The 17,898-nt window shown below is 46.2% G+C and overlaps 1 protein-coding gene across 1 annotated transcript in view; it reads left to right on the forward strand.

The window, feature by feature from the left end:
* LOC121574615 (general transcription factor 3C polypeptide 1) overlaps positions 1–17,898 on the forward strand; it is a 66,533-nt gene that overhangs the window by 37,749 nt on the left and 10,886 nt on the right. The window contains exons 20-24 of the mRNA XM_045222747.1: positions 10,046–10,223; positions 10,589–10,712; positions 10,822–10,954; positions 11,298–11,373; positions 17,291–17,482. Of these exons, the coding sequence (XP_045078682.1) occupies positions 10,046–10,223; positions 10,589–10,712; positions 10,822–10,954; positions 11,298–11,373; positions 17,291–17,482 (703 nt within the window). The remainder of the gene's footprint in view (positions 1–10,045; positions 10,224–10,588; positions 10,713–10,821; positions 10,955–11,297; positions 11,374–17,290; positions 17,483–17,898) is intronic.

The following is a 17,898-nucleotide window of genomic DNA, read 5'->3' on the forward strand; positions in this document are numbered from 1 at the left end:
GCGCAGCAGGGACCAGCGGACTCTCATGGATGGGCTTAATCTTAGACACATGGAAAGTGGGGTGCACCCTCAGGGAATTAGGCAGTTGGAGCCGGACAGCAGTTGGGCTAATCACTCTTATGATAGGGAATGGGCCAATGAACCGAGGTGCCAGCTTCTGCGACTCCACCCTGAGTGGCAGGTTCTTCGATGACAACCACACCCTTTGACCAACATGGTAGGTGGGAGCAGGAATTCTCCGACGGTTGGCCCCGGTAGTGTAGCTGGCAACGGACCTGAGGAGTGTGGCTCGGGCTTGTGACCAGGTGCGGCGACATCGACGGGCAAAAGCAAGTGCAGATGGGCAAGTAACCTCCTCCTCCTGGCTGGCAAATAGAGGAGGCTGGTATCCATAAACACATTGGAAAGGGGACATACCGATGGCAGAGCAGGTCAGAGAATTGTGTGCGTACTCCACCCATGTCAATTGCTGCGACCAGGAGTGGGGGTTGCGTGAAGTCATGCATCGCAGCGCCTTCTCGAGCTCCTGATTAGCCCGCTCTGACTGCCCATTGGATTGGGGATGGAATCCGGAAGTCAGACTGACTGTGGCTCCCAGCAGGTGACAGAACTCCTTCCAAAAGCGGAGGAGAATTGTGGACCACGGTCAGAAACAACATCCCTTGGCAGTCCGTGGATCCGGAAGACGTGTTCCAGGACCACCTGGGCGGTCTCCTTGGCGGTTGGGAGCTTGGGGAGGGGAATGAAGTGTGCCATCTTGCTGAAACGGTCAACGATGGTGAGAATGACGGTCATGCCACTTGAAGGGGGGCAGCCCCGTGACAAAGTCAAGGGCGATGTGAGACCAGGGACGTCTGGGCACAGGCAGGGGCTGCAGCAATCCGGCTGGGGGCTGGCAGGACGACTTGTGTTGGTTGCAGATGGGGCAGGCTTGGACGAATTCCCGTACATCCTTCCTCAGAGAGGGCCACCAGAACCTCTGGGCGAGCAGGTTGTAAGTGCGGGTGGAGCCAGGGTGACAAGCTAGGCGGGAGTCATGTCCCCACTGAATGACCTGGGACCTCAGGTCTTCGGGGACAAAAAGGCGGTCAGCTGGGCAAGTGCTGGGACCTGGCTGGTTACGGAGAGCCTCCAGCACCTGTTCCTCAACAGCCCAGGTCAGAGCTGCAACGATGCAGGGACTTGGCAGAATCGACACAGGGTCCTTGGAGGGGGTGTCATCCTTCTGGAATTGACGGGAGAGGGCGTCTGGCTTGGTGTTGCGTGATCCAGGCCGGTATGACAGAGTGAAATTAAACCTGGTGAAGAACAGGGCCCAGCGGGACTGCCTGGAGTTCAACCGTTTGGCCGTGCGGATGTACTCCAAGTTCTTATGATCGGTCCAAACGAGAAATGGAATGGTGGACCCCTCCAGCCAGTGACGCCACTCCTCCAAGGCAAGCTTCACAGCCAGCAGCTCACGGTTCCCTATGTCGTAATTGCACTCAGAGGGGGACAACCGACGTGAGAAAAAGGCACAGGGATGGAGCTTCCTATCCTCCGCAGCCCACTGAGAAATCACAGCCCCAACTCCCACATCCGAGGCGTCCACCTCCACAATGAATTGCCGGTCCACATCAGGCATCTGGAGGATGGGAGCGGAGGTGAACCTCACCTTGAGGGTACTGAAGGCTTTGTCGGCTGCTGGGGTCCAGGTGAAGGGTTGCTTGGTGCTGGTTAGAGCAGTGAGAGGGGCAGCAACGGTACTGTAGTTCCGGATAAACTTCCTATAGAAGTTAGCAAACCCCAGAAACTGTTGCAGCTTCTTTCTGTTCTCCGGAACTGGCCATGAAGTGACTGCTGATACTTTGGCAGGATCCATTTGGATACTTCCTTCTGCCACTATGTACCCCAGGAAGGCCACTGTCTTGACGTGAAACTCACATTTCTCTGCCTTGGCGTAGAGGGAATTCTCCAGAAGACGATGAAGGACTTGCTGGACATGGCGGGTGTGTTCAGACAGGTTTCTGGAGTAAATTAAGATGTCATCCAGGTAAACGAAGACAAACTTGTTTAACATGTCCCGCAGTACATCATTCACTAGAGCCTGGAACACAGCAGGAGCATTGGTGAGGCCAAAAGGCATAACCAGATACTCGTAGTGGCCTGTTGGTGTATTGAATGCGGTTTTCCATTCATCTCCCTCCCGGATCCGCACTAGGTGGTAAGCGTTTCTGAGATCCAACTTGGTAAAAACAGTGGCTCCCTGGAGCAACTCAAAAGCAGAGGTGAGCAGAGGCAGAGGGTAACGGTTCTTCACTGTGATGTCGTTGAGTCCCCTGTAGTCGATGCAGGGGCGAAGAGATCCGTCCTTCTTCCCCACAAAGAAGAAGCCAGCACCAGCAGGAGATGAAGATGAACGGATTAATCCTGCGGACAGAGAGCCATTGATGTAGTCCTCCATGGACTTTCTTTCAGGAGCAGACAACGAATAAAGACGACCCCTTGGAGGAGCTGTTCCAGGGAGGAGGTCGATGGCACAGTCGTACGGTCGGTGAGGGGGGCAGAGATGTGGCTCTTGCTTTGTTAAACACCTCTCTGAGACCATGGTAGCATTCTGGGACATTGGAGAGGTCAGGAGCGGAGTTAGTAGGTACTGGCCGAGGGGGTAGTGCGGCAGCAAGCAGGCAGGTTCGGTGGCAGTCCTCTCCCCACTCCCTGATCACCCCGGTCACCCAGTCGAGCTGAGGGTTGTGCCGGCGGAGCCATGGGTAACCCAGGATGAGGGGTTGGCCTGGAGAGGGGAGCAGGTGAAACTGGATAGTTTCTTGATGGTTTCCGGACAGACCCATCGAGACCGGGGCCGTGACATGAGTGACCGATCCGAGTAAGTGTCCGTCCAGTGCCCGGGCAGGAATAGGAGGTGTCAAACGGAGGTTCTCCAGTCCCAGTTGGCGTGCCAGCTTGATGTCCATTATGTTGGCTTCGGCGCCAGAATCCACCAGAGCAGCCAGGGTGTGAGTTGAGTCAGAGAGGCGGAGGTGAACTTGCAGCAGGGGTTTGCGGTCGGAGGACTGGATGGTCATTGAACTCAACCGGACTCCCCCTACGCCCGGTGAGCTTCGGCCCTTTAAAGGGCAGGTTACCACACGATGTCCATCACCTCCACAATAGAGGCAGAGGTTTGAGGTGAAGCGGCGCTGGCGCTCTGCAGGAGTGAGGGAGGCTCGCCCAATCTCCATAGGCTCAGACTGATCAAGCTGACCTGGGTGAGTGGCAGTAGATGACAGGAGCCCAGCCGGATCTCTCCGAATGCCGGTAGTAGGTGGACCTTGGCGCCCCCTCTCACGACGACGGGTCTGTATCCTTCTGTCGATCCTGACAGTCAGTGCGATGGCTTCATCAAGAGTGGAAGGCAGTTCATGGGAGACCAACTCGTCCTTGATATAGTCAGCCAAACTATGGAAGAACGCGTCCACCAACGATGGTGTGTTCCAAGAACTTCGTCTAGCCAGGGTTCGGAAGTCGATGGAATGGTCTGCGACTGTACGTCTGCCTTGTCGAATACTGAACAGTTCACGAGACGCCTCTGCGGTGGGTGAATCCAGGTCAAACACCTTCAGCATCTCCTCAGCAAACAGGTCGAAGGTTGCACATGCGGGGGTTTGACGTTCGAACTCTGCTGTTCCCCAGAGTCGAGCTCGGCCCGTCAGGTGAGTGATGGCATACCCAACTTTAGCCCCCTCCGTGGCGAAGGTCCTTGGCTGCAAGGAGAACTGAAGTCGGCAGCTAGTCAGGAATGGCCGGACCTGGGTTGAATCGCCGTTGAACCGCTCGGGGTTTCCAATCTTGGGTTCGGAGCAGCGGCTGCAATGACCGGGGCAGGTAACTCGGGGCTGGGCTGGTGGGCAGACTGGCTGGGGTAAGGTTGGTGAGGAGTTGAATGATCATGGCGAGTTGTTGTTGCTGCTGCTGGAACTGCTGCTCATGCTCATCGGTTTCCATGTCGGGAAAGTGTGCGCTGAGTCCATAATGGTCAGATCGTACTGTCACGATTCAGACAGACGACCAGAGGACCACAATTGCGTCACACCAGAAAGTTTATTAAACTTAAGGGAAAAGGGAAGTAGGGAGTGAATGAAGGCTCCAGGGGTAACAGGGATCCCGTCCAATGCGCTGGGTCTGTGCCCCCCAGTGGCAGCGATGCGTCCTATGAAGCCGGTGGTGGGTGGTCCAGAAGTCCTGGGGGGAGACACAGACACAACAGGGGCGGAATGAAACCAGGCAGCAGTACAGTTCAAGGGAAATCCAAAATACGTAGTAGCAAGGCAGAAGGCTGGTCAGAGTTACCGGGATTGAAGAGTAGTCAGGAGTCGTAATGGCAGAAGCAGGTCTGGATCTCCTGAGGCAGAAGAGTATCCAAAAACAGGCAGGTCCGGGGTCACAAAACCAGGGTGAGCCAGAAGCGCGAGCAAACAGGTTCCGGGTGTGAGCTTTGCAGACGATCTGACACCGGAGAGCTGAAAGACAGGGCCTTAAATACTGGGAGAGGTTAGTGGGTAATGCAGCGCAGCTGGCAGAGTAATTAGAGCCGAGCAGAGCAGGGACAGGTGGAGCTAGTTAGGCTGAGTAGAGAGAGGGAGGTGAGCAGAGTGGAAGATAGTGGAAACAAATTAAGGTGGTAACCCGGTGGAGTGAGAGGGCTCATGACAGGGTGACGGCAAATGAAAGGTGACAGTCTAGCGAGTCCAACCATAATGGTTTCATCACGTGATATTCTCAGCCAGACTTGGAGCTCGCAACATAGAAAAAAATACTAAAATAATTTCCTAGAACGTAAACAAGACCCCTTTCTCTTAGAGACGGACGAAATGACTTTGTGCTTAAAGCTGAAGTTGTAACAAGTCTGCTCACATTTGAATGGTGTCTGGTGCTCAGTGGACATTTAGAAAATTATTTCTCGTCAGTTATGCAATAGTGCTAATATTGTACTGTCACTAAGTATGATCATATTTATTTTTACAGTTATAAGAAAGGTGAAATCTTAAAGTAAGTCGTTTTCATTTGATTGTTACTACATAAAACAACATTTCAGTCAGTTCAAGCCCTATTGCCCCACTTTTGTTGAATAGAGAAAAAAAATCATAATATTTCATATTTTCATAGTATGTGACCTCAGCAATGCAGAACTACTTTAGCTAAAAAGGTGAATTCCAGACATTTCTAAAACTGTGCAACATTTACGAGTTATTGTTTTATGGCCAACTCATGAAATCTAAATGTTGCCCCGTCATTGAAAAGGTTAAAGACCAGGTAGCTACTCCAGTATAACTGTGTTGAAGAGGTTAAAGACCAGGTAACTACTCCAGGATAACTGTGTTGAAGAGGTTAAAGACCAGGTAACTACTCCAGTATAACTGTGTTGAAGAGGTTAAAGACCAGGTAACTACTCCAGGATAACTGTGTTGAAGAGGTTAAAGACCAGGTAGCTACTCCAGGATAACTGTGTCTGCTGAAGCTTGGACCGGTCGAGAGTTTCAAGGCAAAGACCAGGTCTAGTCTAGTATAAATACATCTGTTACATTTTACATTTTAGTAATTTAACAGACGCTCTTATCCAGAGCGACTTACAGGAGCAATTAGGGTTAAGTGCCTTGCTCAAGGGCACATCGACAGATTTTTCACCTAGTCGGCTCGGGGATTAGAATCAGCGACCTTTCGGTTACTGGCACAACGCTCTTAACCACTAAGCTACCTGCCGCCCCTATTAAAGAAGGTGAGTCCCCTGTCCTTCCTGTAGGAGTCATTCGAGTCAACATGGGCCAGCATCCCTGTGGAACGCTTTTCCACACCTTGTAGAGTCCATGCCCCGACGAATTCAGGCTGTTCTGAGGGCAAATAGGGGGTGCAACTCAATATTAGGAAGGTGTTCCTAATGTTTTGTACACCAGCTGACACATAGACCAGTTACTACCAGTTAGATATACCAGCTGACACATAGACCAGTTACTACCAGTTAGATATACCAGCTGACACACAGACCAGTTACTACCAGTTAGATATACCAGCTGACACATAGACCAGTTACTCCCAGTTAGATATACCAGCTGACACATAGACCAGTTACTCCCAGTTATACACTGAGTGTACAAAACATTAAGGACACCTGCTTTTTCCCATGACAGACTGACCAGGTGTATCCAGGTGAAAGCTATGATCCATTGTTGATGTCACTTGTTAAATCCACTTCAATTAGTGTAGATGAAGAGGAGGAGACGGGTTAAAGAAGGGTTTTTAAGCCTGGAGACAATTGAGACATAAATTGTGTTTGGGGGGGATGCAGCTCAATATTAGGAAGGTGTTCTCAGTTTATATTAGTCACATCCTAAATGATTGGCCAGAAATACTGTATAAAATAAATAATACAAATACCAAGCTTATATTGTGTGCTTAAAAAAAATCTAAATATGGTGGTGGATCTTTGACGTTATGGGGCTGTTTTGCTTCCAATGGTCCTGGGGCCCTTTTTTTAAGGTCAATGCCATGAACTTGATGCCGTTGACCTTAACGCAGAACCAGGATATTTTAGCCAAAACCTGGTTGGTAGCAAGACGATCCCAAGCACACATCAAAATCCACAATAAATTAATTGACCGTAAGATCAACATTTTGCAATGGCCTATATCTGTCTCTAGCCTTGAACCCGATTTTGAAAACCTGTGTTTTGGATTGACGAGGGCACTCCATAACTGCAGACCGAAGGATATCAAGGACCTGGAAAGATTCTGAATGGAGGAATGGTCTAAGATCCCTCCCAATGTGTTGTCCCATCATATTAAAACATTTATAGAATAAGGTTAAGTGCCATTATCCCTGCAAGGGTAGCCTGAATTCAAAATGGATTAAATCAACAACAAAAAATCTGACCCATCTCACACAATGCCCCATAATGACAAATTGAAAACATGTTTTTAGAAATGTTTGCACATTTATTGAAAATGAAATACAGAAATATCTAATTTACATAGGTATTCACACCCCTGGGTCAATACTTTGTAGAATCAACCTTTGGCAGCGATTACAGCGGTGAGTCTTTCTGGGTAAGTCTCTAAGAGCGTTCCACACCTGGATTGTGCAACATTTGCCCATTTATTCTTTTCAAAATAATTCAAGCTCTGTCAAATTGATTGGTGATCATTGCTAGACAACAATTTTCAGGTCTTGTGGTAGATTTACAAGCACATTCAAGTCAAAACTGTAACTCGGACACTCCAGAACATTCACTGTCTTCTTGGTAAGCAACTCCAGTGTAGACTTGGCCTTATTTTAGGTTATTGTCCTGATGAAAGGTGAATTAATCTCCCAGTGTCTGGTGGAAAGCAGACTGAACCAGTTTTTCCTCTAGGATTTTCCCTGTGCTTAGCTCCATTCCGTTTCTTTTTTATCCTGAAAAACTACAAGCATACCCATAACAAGCATACCCATAACATGATGCAGCCAACACTATGCTTGAAAATATGGAGCGTGCTACTCAGTAATGTGTTATTGGATTTGCCCCAAACATAACACTTTGTATTCAGCACAAAAAGTTAATTGCTTTGCCACATTTTATGCAGTATTACTTTAGTGCCTTGTTGCAAACAGGATGCATGTTTTGGAATATGTTTTATTCTGCAGTCTCCCTCCTTTTCACTGTCAATTAGGTTAGTATTGTGAAGTAACTACAATGTTGTTGATCCATCAGTTTTCTCCTATCACAACCATTAAACCAAAGATTTTTATAACTAACCCAAGATAGACCAGAGCCTTTCATTTCCAATGGTAGCAGATGAAAAATAGTGGGCAGAACAAGCAAGGAGGTGGGCAGAGCCAAGCACGAGCTAGTAAAATCCTATTGGCACATTTTAGCATTTATTTGCATATTTCTATTAGGGAACGCCTACTCTGTGAAGTGCGCGTGTGCAAAACTCAATTTGCCTTTGCACAACGCCATTTTTTAAAACTTTGGCAAAGGGTAAAGTCCACTCTGTTTGTTACAGAGTTTAGTTTTTAGGAACAGAAAACTATATGGAGATCAAATGTTTTGTCGATGAGAAAATTAGCAGAATGTTGGCCAAAATCCATCTCTCTCCATCTTCTCCCACTGCCGGCCACTGGGCTTCCTCTCATCACCATATTTGGTAGTGAATGGAAACGTCAACCGGATGCTTCACAGTTATACATCCGGTGAAATATCTGGCTCATTGTTCGATCTGTGATTTAAAATCTGTAACTGTTTTAAAGTCACCATTGGCCTCATGGTGAGATCCCAGAGCGGTTTCCTTCCTCTCTGGCAACTGAGTTAGGAAGGATGCCTGTATCTTTGTAGTGACTGGGTGTATTGACACACCATCCAAAGTGAAATTAATAGCTTCCCCATGCTCAAAGGGATATTCAATGTCAGCTTTTTTTATTACCCATCTACCAATAGGTGCCCTACTTTGGGAGGCACTGGAAAAACCTCCCTGGTCTTTGTGGTTGAAATTCACTGCTCGACTGAGTGACCTTAAAGATAATTGTATGTGTGGGGTACAGAGATGAGGTAGTCATTCAAAAATCATGTTAAACACTATTATTTCACACAGAGTCCATGCAACTTATTATGTGACTTGTTAAGCCAATTTATTTAGGCTTACTTATTGACTCAAGACATTTCAGCTTTTAATTTGTAATTAGTAAACATTTCGAAAAACATAATTTCACTTTGAGATTATGGAGTATTGTGTGTGTATACCAGTGACATTTACATTTTACATTTACATTTACATTTTAGTCATTTAGCAGACGCTCTTATCCAGAGCGACTTACAGGAGCAATTAGGGTTAAGTGCCTTGCTCAAGGGCACATTAACGTCATTTAGCAGACGCTCTTAGCCAGAGCGACTCACAAATTGGTGCGTTCACCCTATAGCCAGTGGGATAACCACTTTACAATTTGGGGGGTAGAAGGATTACTTTATCCTATCCCAGGTATTCCTTAAAGAGGTGGGGTTTCAAATGTCTCCGGAAGGTGGTGAGTGACTCCGCTGTCCTGGCGTCGTGAGGGAGCTTGTTCCACCATTGGGGTGCCAGAGCAGCGAACAGTTTTGACTGGGCTGAGCGGGAACTATGCTTCCGCAGAGGAAGGGGAGCCAGCAGGCCAGAGGTGGATGAACGCAATGCCCTCGTTTGGGTGTAGGGACTGATCAGAGCCTGAAGGTACAGAGGTGCCGTTCCCTCACTGCTCCATAGGCAAGCACCATGGTCTTGTAGCGGATGCGAGCTTCAACTGGAAGCCAGTGGAGTGTGCGGAGGAGGGGGTGACGTGAGAGAACTTGGGAAGGTTGAACACCAGACGGGCTGCGGCATTCTGGATGAGTTGTAGGGGTTTAATGGCACAGGCAGGGAGGCCAGCCAACAGCGAGTTGCAGTAGTCCAGCCGGGGAGATGACAAGTGCCTGGATTAGGACCTGTGCCGCTTCCTGTGTAAGGCAGGGTCGTACTCTCCGAATGTTGTAGAGCATGAACCTGCAGGAGCGGGTCACCGCCTTGATGTTGGCGGAGAACGACAGGGTGTTGTCCAGGGTCACGCCTAGGCTCTTCGCACTCTGGGAGGAGGACACAGCGGAGTTGTCAACCGTGATGGCGAGATCATGGAACGGGCAGTCCTTCCCCGGGAGGAAGAGCAGCTCCGTCTTGCCAGGGTTCAGCTTGAGGTGGTGATCCGTCATCCATACTGATATGTCTGCCAGACATGCAGAGATGCGATTCGCCACCTGGTTATCAGAAGGGGGAAAGGAGAAGATTAGTTGTGTATCGTCAGCGTAGCAATGATAGGAAAGGCCATGTGAGGATATGACAGAGCCAAGTGACAAAAAAATATCTAAATTTAATCCATTTTAAAATCAGGCTGTAACACAACAAAATGTGGAAAAAGTCAATGCGTGTGAATACTTTCTGAAGGACTGTATTGTTCATGTATTCTTTGTTTTAACTCTTAGAATTTGACAAGGTCTCTATTTAGAATCTGCTTCTCTCTCTCTCTCTAGGTGTATCTGTATGTGAAGCGTAACTGTATGATAGTGGACACTACGACGTGTGAACCTCACTATAACCTGGTCTTGGAGACCAGGGTGTTTGAGAGACGCAGATACACACTGAACACCTTGACAGACGTAGACAACTACTGGTTTGACCTGCTGTGTGTCTGCCTCAACACACCACTAGGTAGGCCACACACAGAAACAAGTGCATGCACACACTCACTAAAACACACACATAGACATGCAAAAACTATCACTATCGACGATCTGCCTGCATGCACATGCTACTCTCTCTCTCTCCTCTTCTCTCTCTCTTCTCTCTCTCTCTCTCTCTCTCTCTCTCTCTCTCTCTCTCGCTCCCTCCTCTCTCTCTCTCTCTCTCTCTTTCTCTCTCTCTTTCTCTCTCTCTCTTTCTCTTTCTCTCCTCTCTCTCTCTCCCTCTCTCTCTTCTCCTTCTCTCTCGGTCTCTCTCTCTCCCTCTCTCCATATCCTTCTCTCTCTCATCCCTCTCTCTGTCTCTCTCTTTCTCGCTCCCTTTATCTCTCCCAGGTGTGATCAGGAAGGAGCGGCCGAAGAAAAGCTCCGCCTCCAAATCCCAGGAGGAGGAGGAGCCAGTCAGGGTTCCCGTGGAGACAGACCGCCACAGGTTCCGCCACCTGGAACACATGCTCAAGTAAAGGGGAAGAGAGAGTGTGTGTAACCTGTGTTTGTAACCTGTGTGTGTGACCTGTCTAACGTGTGTGTGTGTGTGTGTGTGTGTGTGTGTGTGTGTGTGTGTGTAGGGGCAGCAGGGAGGTGTGTGAGGCAGCAGTAATACCAGGTGATAGTAAAGGAGCAGGAGGTCTGGACTCTGACTTCTTCGGACATCTCAAACGCAACTGGATCTGGACCAGTCATCTGATGAGAACCAAGAGGGTAACACACACAATAAAACACACACACACACTAATACTAACACACACACACTAATACTAACACACACACTAATACTAAAACACACACTAATACTAAAACACACACACACACTAAAACACACACACTACACACACACACTAAAACCTACACACACACACACTAAAACACACACTAAAACACCTGTGTGCACAAATAGACTGACCGGTATTATTATGTTGTGTCTATAGAAATATGAACTATCTCCACATTTAGTGCTCTAGAATTGTAAGACTTTTAGTGCTCTGGAATATTAAGACTTTTAGTGCTCTAGAATTGTAAGTGGTCATTTGAATGTGTGTTCTAGAGCAACAAACAGTATGAGTCCAGTAACACAGTGAGACTGAAGAGTCTACTGAGCAAACATCTGGCCATGGATATAGGTGAGTTACACTCCTGTCTGTCTGTGTTTCTACATATATACACACTCACCGGTCAGTTTATCACGTGAATGGATCGCGCCTACAGACACTGATTCACGTGGCCGTGGCTTGCTATATAAAGCAGGCAGACAGGCATCGAGGCATTCAGTTACTGTTTGATTGAACGTTAGAATGGGCAAAACGAGTGACCTAAGCAACTTTGAGCGTGGTATGATCGTCGGTGCCAGGCGCGCCGGTTCCAGTATCTCAGAAACGGCCGTCCTCCTGGGCTTTTCACGCACGACAGTGTCTAGGGTTTACCGATAAAGGTGCAACAAACAATAAAACATCCAGTCAGCGGCAGTCCTGTGGGCGAAAACAGCTCGTTGACGAGAGAGGTGGAAGGAGAATGTCAAGAATCGGTATGGACTCACCAGCAGAGACTCGCTGATAGATATAGAAAGCTATGGACTCACCAGCAGAGACTCGCTGATAGATATAGAAAGCTATGGACTCACCAGCAGAGACTCGCTGATAGATATAGAAAGCTATGGACTCACCAGCAGAGACTCGCTGATAGATATAGAAAGCTATGGACTCACCAGCAGAGACTCGCTGATAGATATAGAAAGCTATGGACTCACCCAGCAGAGACTCGCTGATAGATATAGAAAGCTATGGACTCACCAGCAGAGACTCGCTGATAGATATAGAAAGCTATGGACTCACCAGCAGAGACTCGCTGATAGATATAGAAAGCTATGGACTCACCAGCAGAGACTCGCTGATAGATATAGAAAGCTATGGACTCACCAGCAGAGACTCGCTGATAGATATAGAAAGCTATGGACTCACCAGCAGAGACTCGCTGATAGATATAGAAAGCTATGGACTCACCAGCAGAGACTCGCTGATAGATATAGAAAGCTATGGACTCACCAGCAGAGACTCGCTGATAGATATAGAAAGCTATGGACTCACCAGCAGAGACTCGCTGATAGATATAGAAGCTATGGACTCACCAGCAGAGACTCGCTGATAGATATAGAAAGCTATGGACTCCCAGCAGAGACTCGCTGATAGATATAGAAAGCTATGGACTCACCAGCAGAGACTCGCTGATAGATATAGAAAGCTATGGACTCACCAGCAGAGACTCGCTGATAGATATAGAAAGCTATGGACTCACCAGCAGAGACTTCGCTGATAGATATAGAAAGCTATGGACTCACCAGCAGAGACTCGCTGATAGATATAGAAAGCTATGGACTCACCAGCAGAGACTCGCTGATAGATATAGAAAGCTATGGACTCACCAGCAGAGACTCGCTGATAGATATAGAAAGCTATGGACTCACCAGCAGAGACTCGCTGATAGATATAGAAAGCTATGGACTCACCAGCAGAGACTCGCTGATAGATATAGAAAGCTATGGACTCACCAGCAGAGACTCGCTGATAGATATAGAAAGCTATGGACTCACCAGCAGAGACTCGCTGATAGATATAGAAAGCTATGGACTCACCAGCAGAGACTCGCTGATAGATATAGAAAGCTATGGACTCACCAGCAGAGACTCGCTGATAGATATAGAAAGCTATGGACTCACCAGCAGAGACTCGCTGATAGATATAGAAAGCTATGGACTCACCAGCAGAGACTCGCTGATAGATATAGAAAGCTATGGACTCACCAGCAGAGACTCGCTGATAGATATAGAAAGCTATGGACTCACCAGCAGAGACTTCGCTGATAGATATAGAAAGCTATGGACTCACCAGCAGAGACTCGCTGATAGATATAGAAAGCTATGGACTCACCAGCAGAGACTCGCTGATAGATATAGAAAGCTATGGACTCACCAGCAGAGACTCGCTGATAGATATAGAAAGCTATGGACTCACCAGCAGAGACTCGCTGATAGATATAGAAAGCTATGGACTCACCAGCAGAGACTCGCTGATAGATATAGAAAGCTATGGACTCACCAGCAGAGACTCGCTGATAGATATAGAAAGCTATGGACTCACCAGCAGAGACTCGCTGATAGATATAGAAAGCTATGGACTCACCAGCAGAGACTCGCTGATAGATATAGAAAGCTATGGACTCACCAGCAGAGACTCGCTGATAGATATAGAAAGCTATGGACTCACCAGCAGAGACTTCGCTGATAGATATAGAAAGCTATGGACTCACCAGCAGAGACTCGCTGATAGATATAGAAAGCTATGGACTCACCAGCAGAGACTCGCCGATAGATATAGAAAGCTATGGACTCACCAGCAGAGACTCGCTGATAGATATAGAAAGCTATGGACTCACCAGCAGAGACTCGCTGATAGATATAGAAAGCTATGGACTCACCAGCAGAGACTCGCCGATAGATATAGAAAGCTATGGACTCACCAGCAGAGACTCGCTGATAGATATAGAAAGCTATGGACTCACCAGCAGAGACTCGCCGATAGATATAGAAAGCTATGGACTCACCAGCAGAGACTCGCCGATAGATATAGAAAGCTATGGACTCACCAGCAGAGACTCGCCGATAGATATAGAAAGCTATGGACTCACCAGCAGAGACTCGCCGATAGATATAGAAAGCTATGGACTCACCAGCAGAGACTCGCTGATAGATATAGAAAGCTATGGACTCACCAGCAGAGACTCGCTGATAGATATAGAAAGCTATGGACTCACCAGCAGAGACTCGCTGATAGATATAGAAAGCTATGGACTCACCAGCAGAGACTCGCTGATAGATATAGAAAGCTATGGACTCACCAGCAGAGACTCGCTGATAGATATAGAAAGCTATGGACTCACCAGCAGAGACTCGCTGATAGATATAGAAAGCTATGGACTCACCAGCAGAGACTCGCTGATAGATATAGAAAGCTATGGACTCACCAGCAGAGACTCGCTGATAGATATAGAAAGCTATGGACTCACCAGCTCCCGCTATCCCGTTGTGACCGTTAAGCTTCATAATCTAAAATAATGTGACGGGTGAAATGAAGAACGCTATCTGCTTTTATCGCCTAACGTATTGCACAAGTTAACTGCAGGTATTCACTTTAAAAAGTAGCTACAAATATTCAATATTATTGAAAAAAACTTCTAAGAAATAGTTCTGATTTGTTTTGACGGTATTGTTAAACCATCCTGTGGCTTTTTCTCCAAAAAAATAACGGTATATACAGTATACCGCCCAAGCCTAGTGTGGCTGTCTGTGTATATCAATGGGATGGTGAATATGAAAATATGTAGGAGGGTGGGAGAGAATGGTTGAGTGGAGGCATAGGGTATATGTTGTGTGAGAATGGATGAGTGGAGGCATAGGGTATATGTTGTGTGAGAATGGTTGAGTGGAGGCATAGGGTATATGTTGTGGGAGAATGGATGAGTGGAGGCATAGGGTATATGTTGTGGGAGAATGGATGAGTGGAGGCATAGGGTATATGTTGTGGGAGAATGGATGAGTGGAGGCATAGGGTATATGTTGTGGGGGAATGGATGAGTGGAGGCATAGGGTATATGTTGTGGGAGAATGGATGAGTGGAGGCATAGGGTATATGTTGTGGGGGAATGGATGAGTGGAGGCATAGGGTATATGTTGTGTGGAGAATGGATGAGTGGAGGCATAGGGTATATGTTGTGGGAGAATGGATGAGTGGAGGCATAGGGTATATGTTGTGTGAGAATGGATGAGTGGAGGCATAGGGTATATGTTGTGAGAGAATGGATGAGTGGAGGCATAGGGTATATGTTGTGAGAGAATGGATGAGTGGAGGCATAGGGTATATGTTGTGAGAGAATGGATGAGTGGAGGCATAGGGTATATGTTGTGGGAGAATGGATGAGTGGAGGCATAGGGTATATGTTGTGAGAGAATGGATGAGTGGAGGCATAGGGTATATGTTGTGAGAGAATGGATGAGTGGAGCCATAGGGATATGTTGAAGGGAGAATGGATGGGAGGCATAGGGATAAGTTGTGAGAGGAATGGATGGGGAGGCTAGGGTATATGTTGTGAGAGAATGGATGAGTGGAGGTAGGGATAAGTTGTTGGGAGAATGGATGAGTGGAGCCATAGGGATATGTTGTGGGAGGAAGGATGAGTGGAGGCATAGGGTATATGTTGGTTGGGAGAATGGATGAGTGGAGCCATAGGGTATATGTTGTGGGAGAATGGATGAGTGGAGGCATAGGGTATATGTTGGTTGGGAGAATGGATGAGTGGAGATAGGGTATATGTTGGCTTGGGAGAATGGATGAGTGAGTTGATGGAGGTGGGTACAAGTGTGTCTGTGGAAGAAGGGAGGGGAAAAGATGGGAGGTAGGGACAAGCTTGTCTTGGGTGGGGAAGGAAGGGAAAATGATGGGACAAAGTAACGCCCCTTTTTACGCAAATGACAGCTCATGTGTCACTCAATTCAGTGCTTCCTCCTTCCACATATCAAACGGTTATTTCAGTTATATTGAAACCAGGAAAATCTGGAGAGTCCCTTTCAGACTACAGACCCATAAGTTTAATAAATTGCGACAATTAAATAATATCAAAGCGCATCAGCAACAGAATGGAAAAAGTCTTGACTTTTTACATATTAATCAAACAGACTTGATACATATTAATCAAACAGGGTTTATTAAAAATATACATTTACAAACAAATACAAGACCATATTTCAGTATAATACAATACGCTAAAATACAAGAAATGTTATCAATGAAGGCTGTTGATGCCAAAAAGGCTTTCGACTGTCTTGAATGGCCTTTTCTGTTCAAAACTGTGAAAACCTTCAACTTTCCAGCTGAAATAATAAATGTAATAAAAATATATTATAAATATCATAAAGCAAAAATATACACAAACAATTCATTATCTGATGAAAATGCTTTAGAAAGGGGCACAAGACAGGGAAGTCCCCTCTCCCCCTTCCTGTTTGCACTGGCAATTGAACCGCTTGAAGAAAGAATTAGACAGGACCCAAACGTAACAGGTATCAGTATTGGTAATCATGAACGTAAACTAAACTTATTTGCCGACGATCTCCTGATGAACCTGACCGATATTGAAAGCTCAGTGCCCCCCTTGCTAAAAATATTTTCAGAATACTCAAAATTCTCAGGCTATAAAATTAACTTGGAAAGATTTTTAATAATGGCAAATAGGAAAAATAAAAAATAACTCATGACTACAGCAATCCTTTAAGTGGATCACAAAATATATAGAATACTTAGGAAGCTTAATAAGTGACAACAAATATATAAAGATAACTTTATCCCATTTCTCAACAATATGAAAGCAGATCTAATTAAATGGAACAATCTTCCCATAAATCTTACAGGTAGAGTAAACCTCTTCAGAATGGCATGGCTCCCAAAGACATTCTTTAAAAAAGTACACTTGGCCATAAGACTTTATATGGGCAAATAAAACTCAAAGAATAAAATGGGAAGTTTTACGTTTTCCGAAGTCTGAAGGTGGTTTTAACCTCCCACACTTGGAATTGTATCAAACTCGCCACCCAAGGCTTTTACTTGCAACATATAGTTAAACGCACCACATTTGAACATATTGAAGATGCGTATGCTGACCCTAGAATCTTTTCACAGATTTATTTTCAAAGTATAAAGCTAAGAACATAAACTTCATAGTTAAGAACTCTATAACAATATGGAAGTACATTTAACGGATTCTACAAGAACCAATATCACTCCCGAAAAACACAACCCTATGGAACAATCGTTGGATAGCTTTTTAGAATGCACCGATTTGTGTTGAAGTCGGAAGTTTACATACCCTTAGGTTGGAGTCATTAAAACTCGCTTTTCAACCACTCCACACATTTCACACTAAGGTGTGTGTAAACTTCCGACTTCAACTGTGTATATATGTGTGTGTGTGTGTGTTCATCTCTGTCCCCTGAAGGTCCTAAGTTCCCCGGGCCCCTGTCCTCTAAGCACGGGGTCCCAGCAGGGTTGAGGGTGGAGGAGGAAGTGGTCCACATCGCCACTGAGTCCTCCAATAGGAACCAGCTGGTTAAAGGAGGGAAGAAGCAGAGGAGGAAGAGAACCATCAAACAGAAAAAGCTGGTCAAAACACCACGCAAGAAGAAGAAAGGTGGGTCCGTACACGCAGACACACACTTGTGCGGAGCGGTTAGTGCTTTCTTAGGTCGGTTCGGTTTCGGTTAGATTTACGGTTTCGGCAATTTTAAAAAACAAACATTAAATGCACTATGCATTATGTGGGTTGAATGCTGTAGCAACACAGAATAAAACTATTAATAAAAGTCCCATGATGGTAGTGACTGACCATTACTGCTTATCACTTATTAACCATTTATTCACATTACTTTAATAAAATATTCCAGTTGTTGTGTATATTACATTAGTTTTATTTGATGACTATCATTTCATTCCAAGTCATCATCTCATCTCTATAGAGCTGCTGTCTGACAAAATCACTATTTTAGTAGTTTCTTCAAAGTAAATAAGGCAGGCTTTTATGACTGCTGAACACCAACTATCAATCAC

Source organism: Coregonus clupeaformis, chromosome 1, assembly GCF_020615455.1.
Source record: "Coregonus clupeaformis isolate EN_2021a chromosome 1, ASM2061545v1, whole genome shotgun sequence".
Classification (NCBI taxonomy): Eukaryota; Metazoa; Chordata; class Actinopteri; order Salmoniformes; family Salmonidae; genus Coregonus; species Coregonus clupeaformis.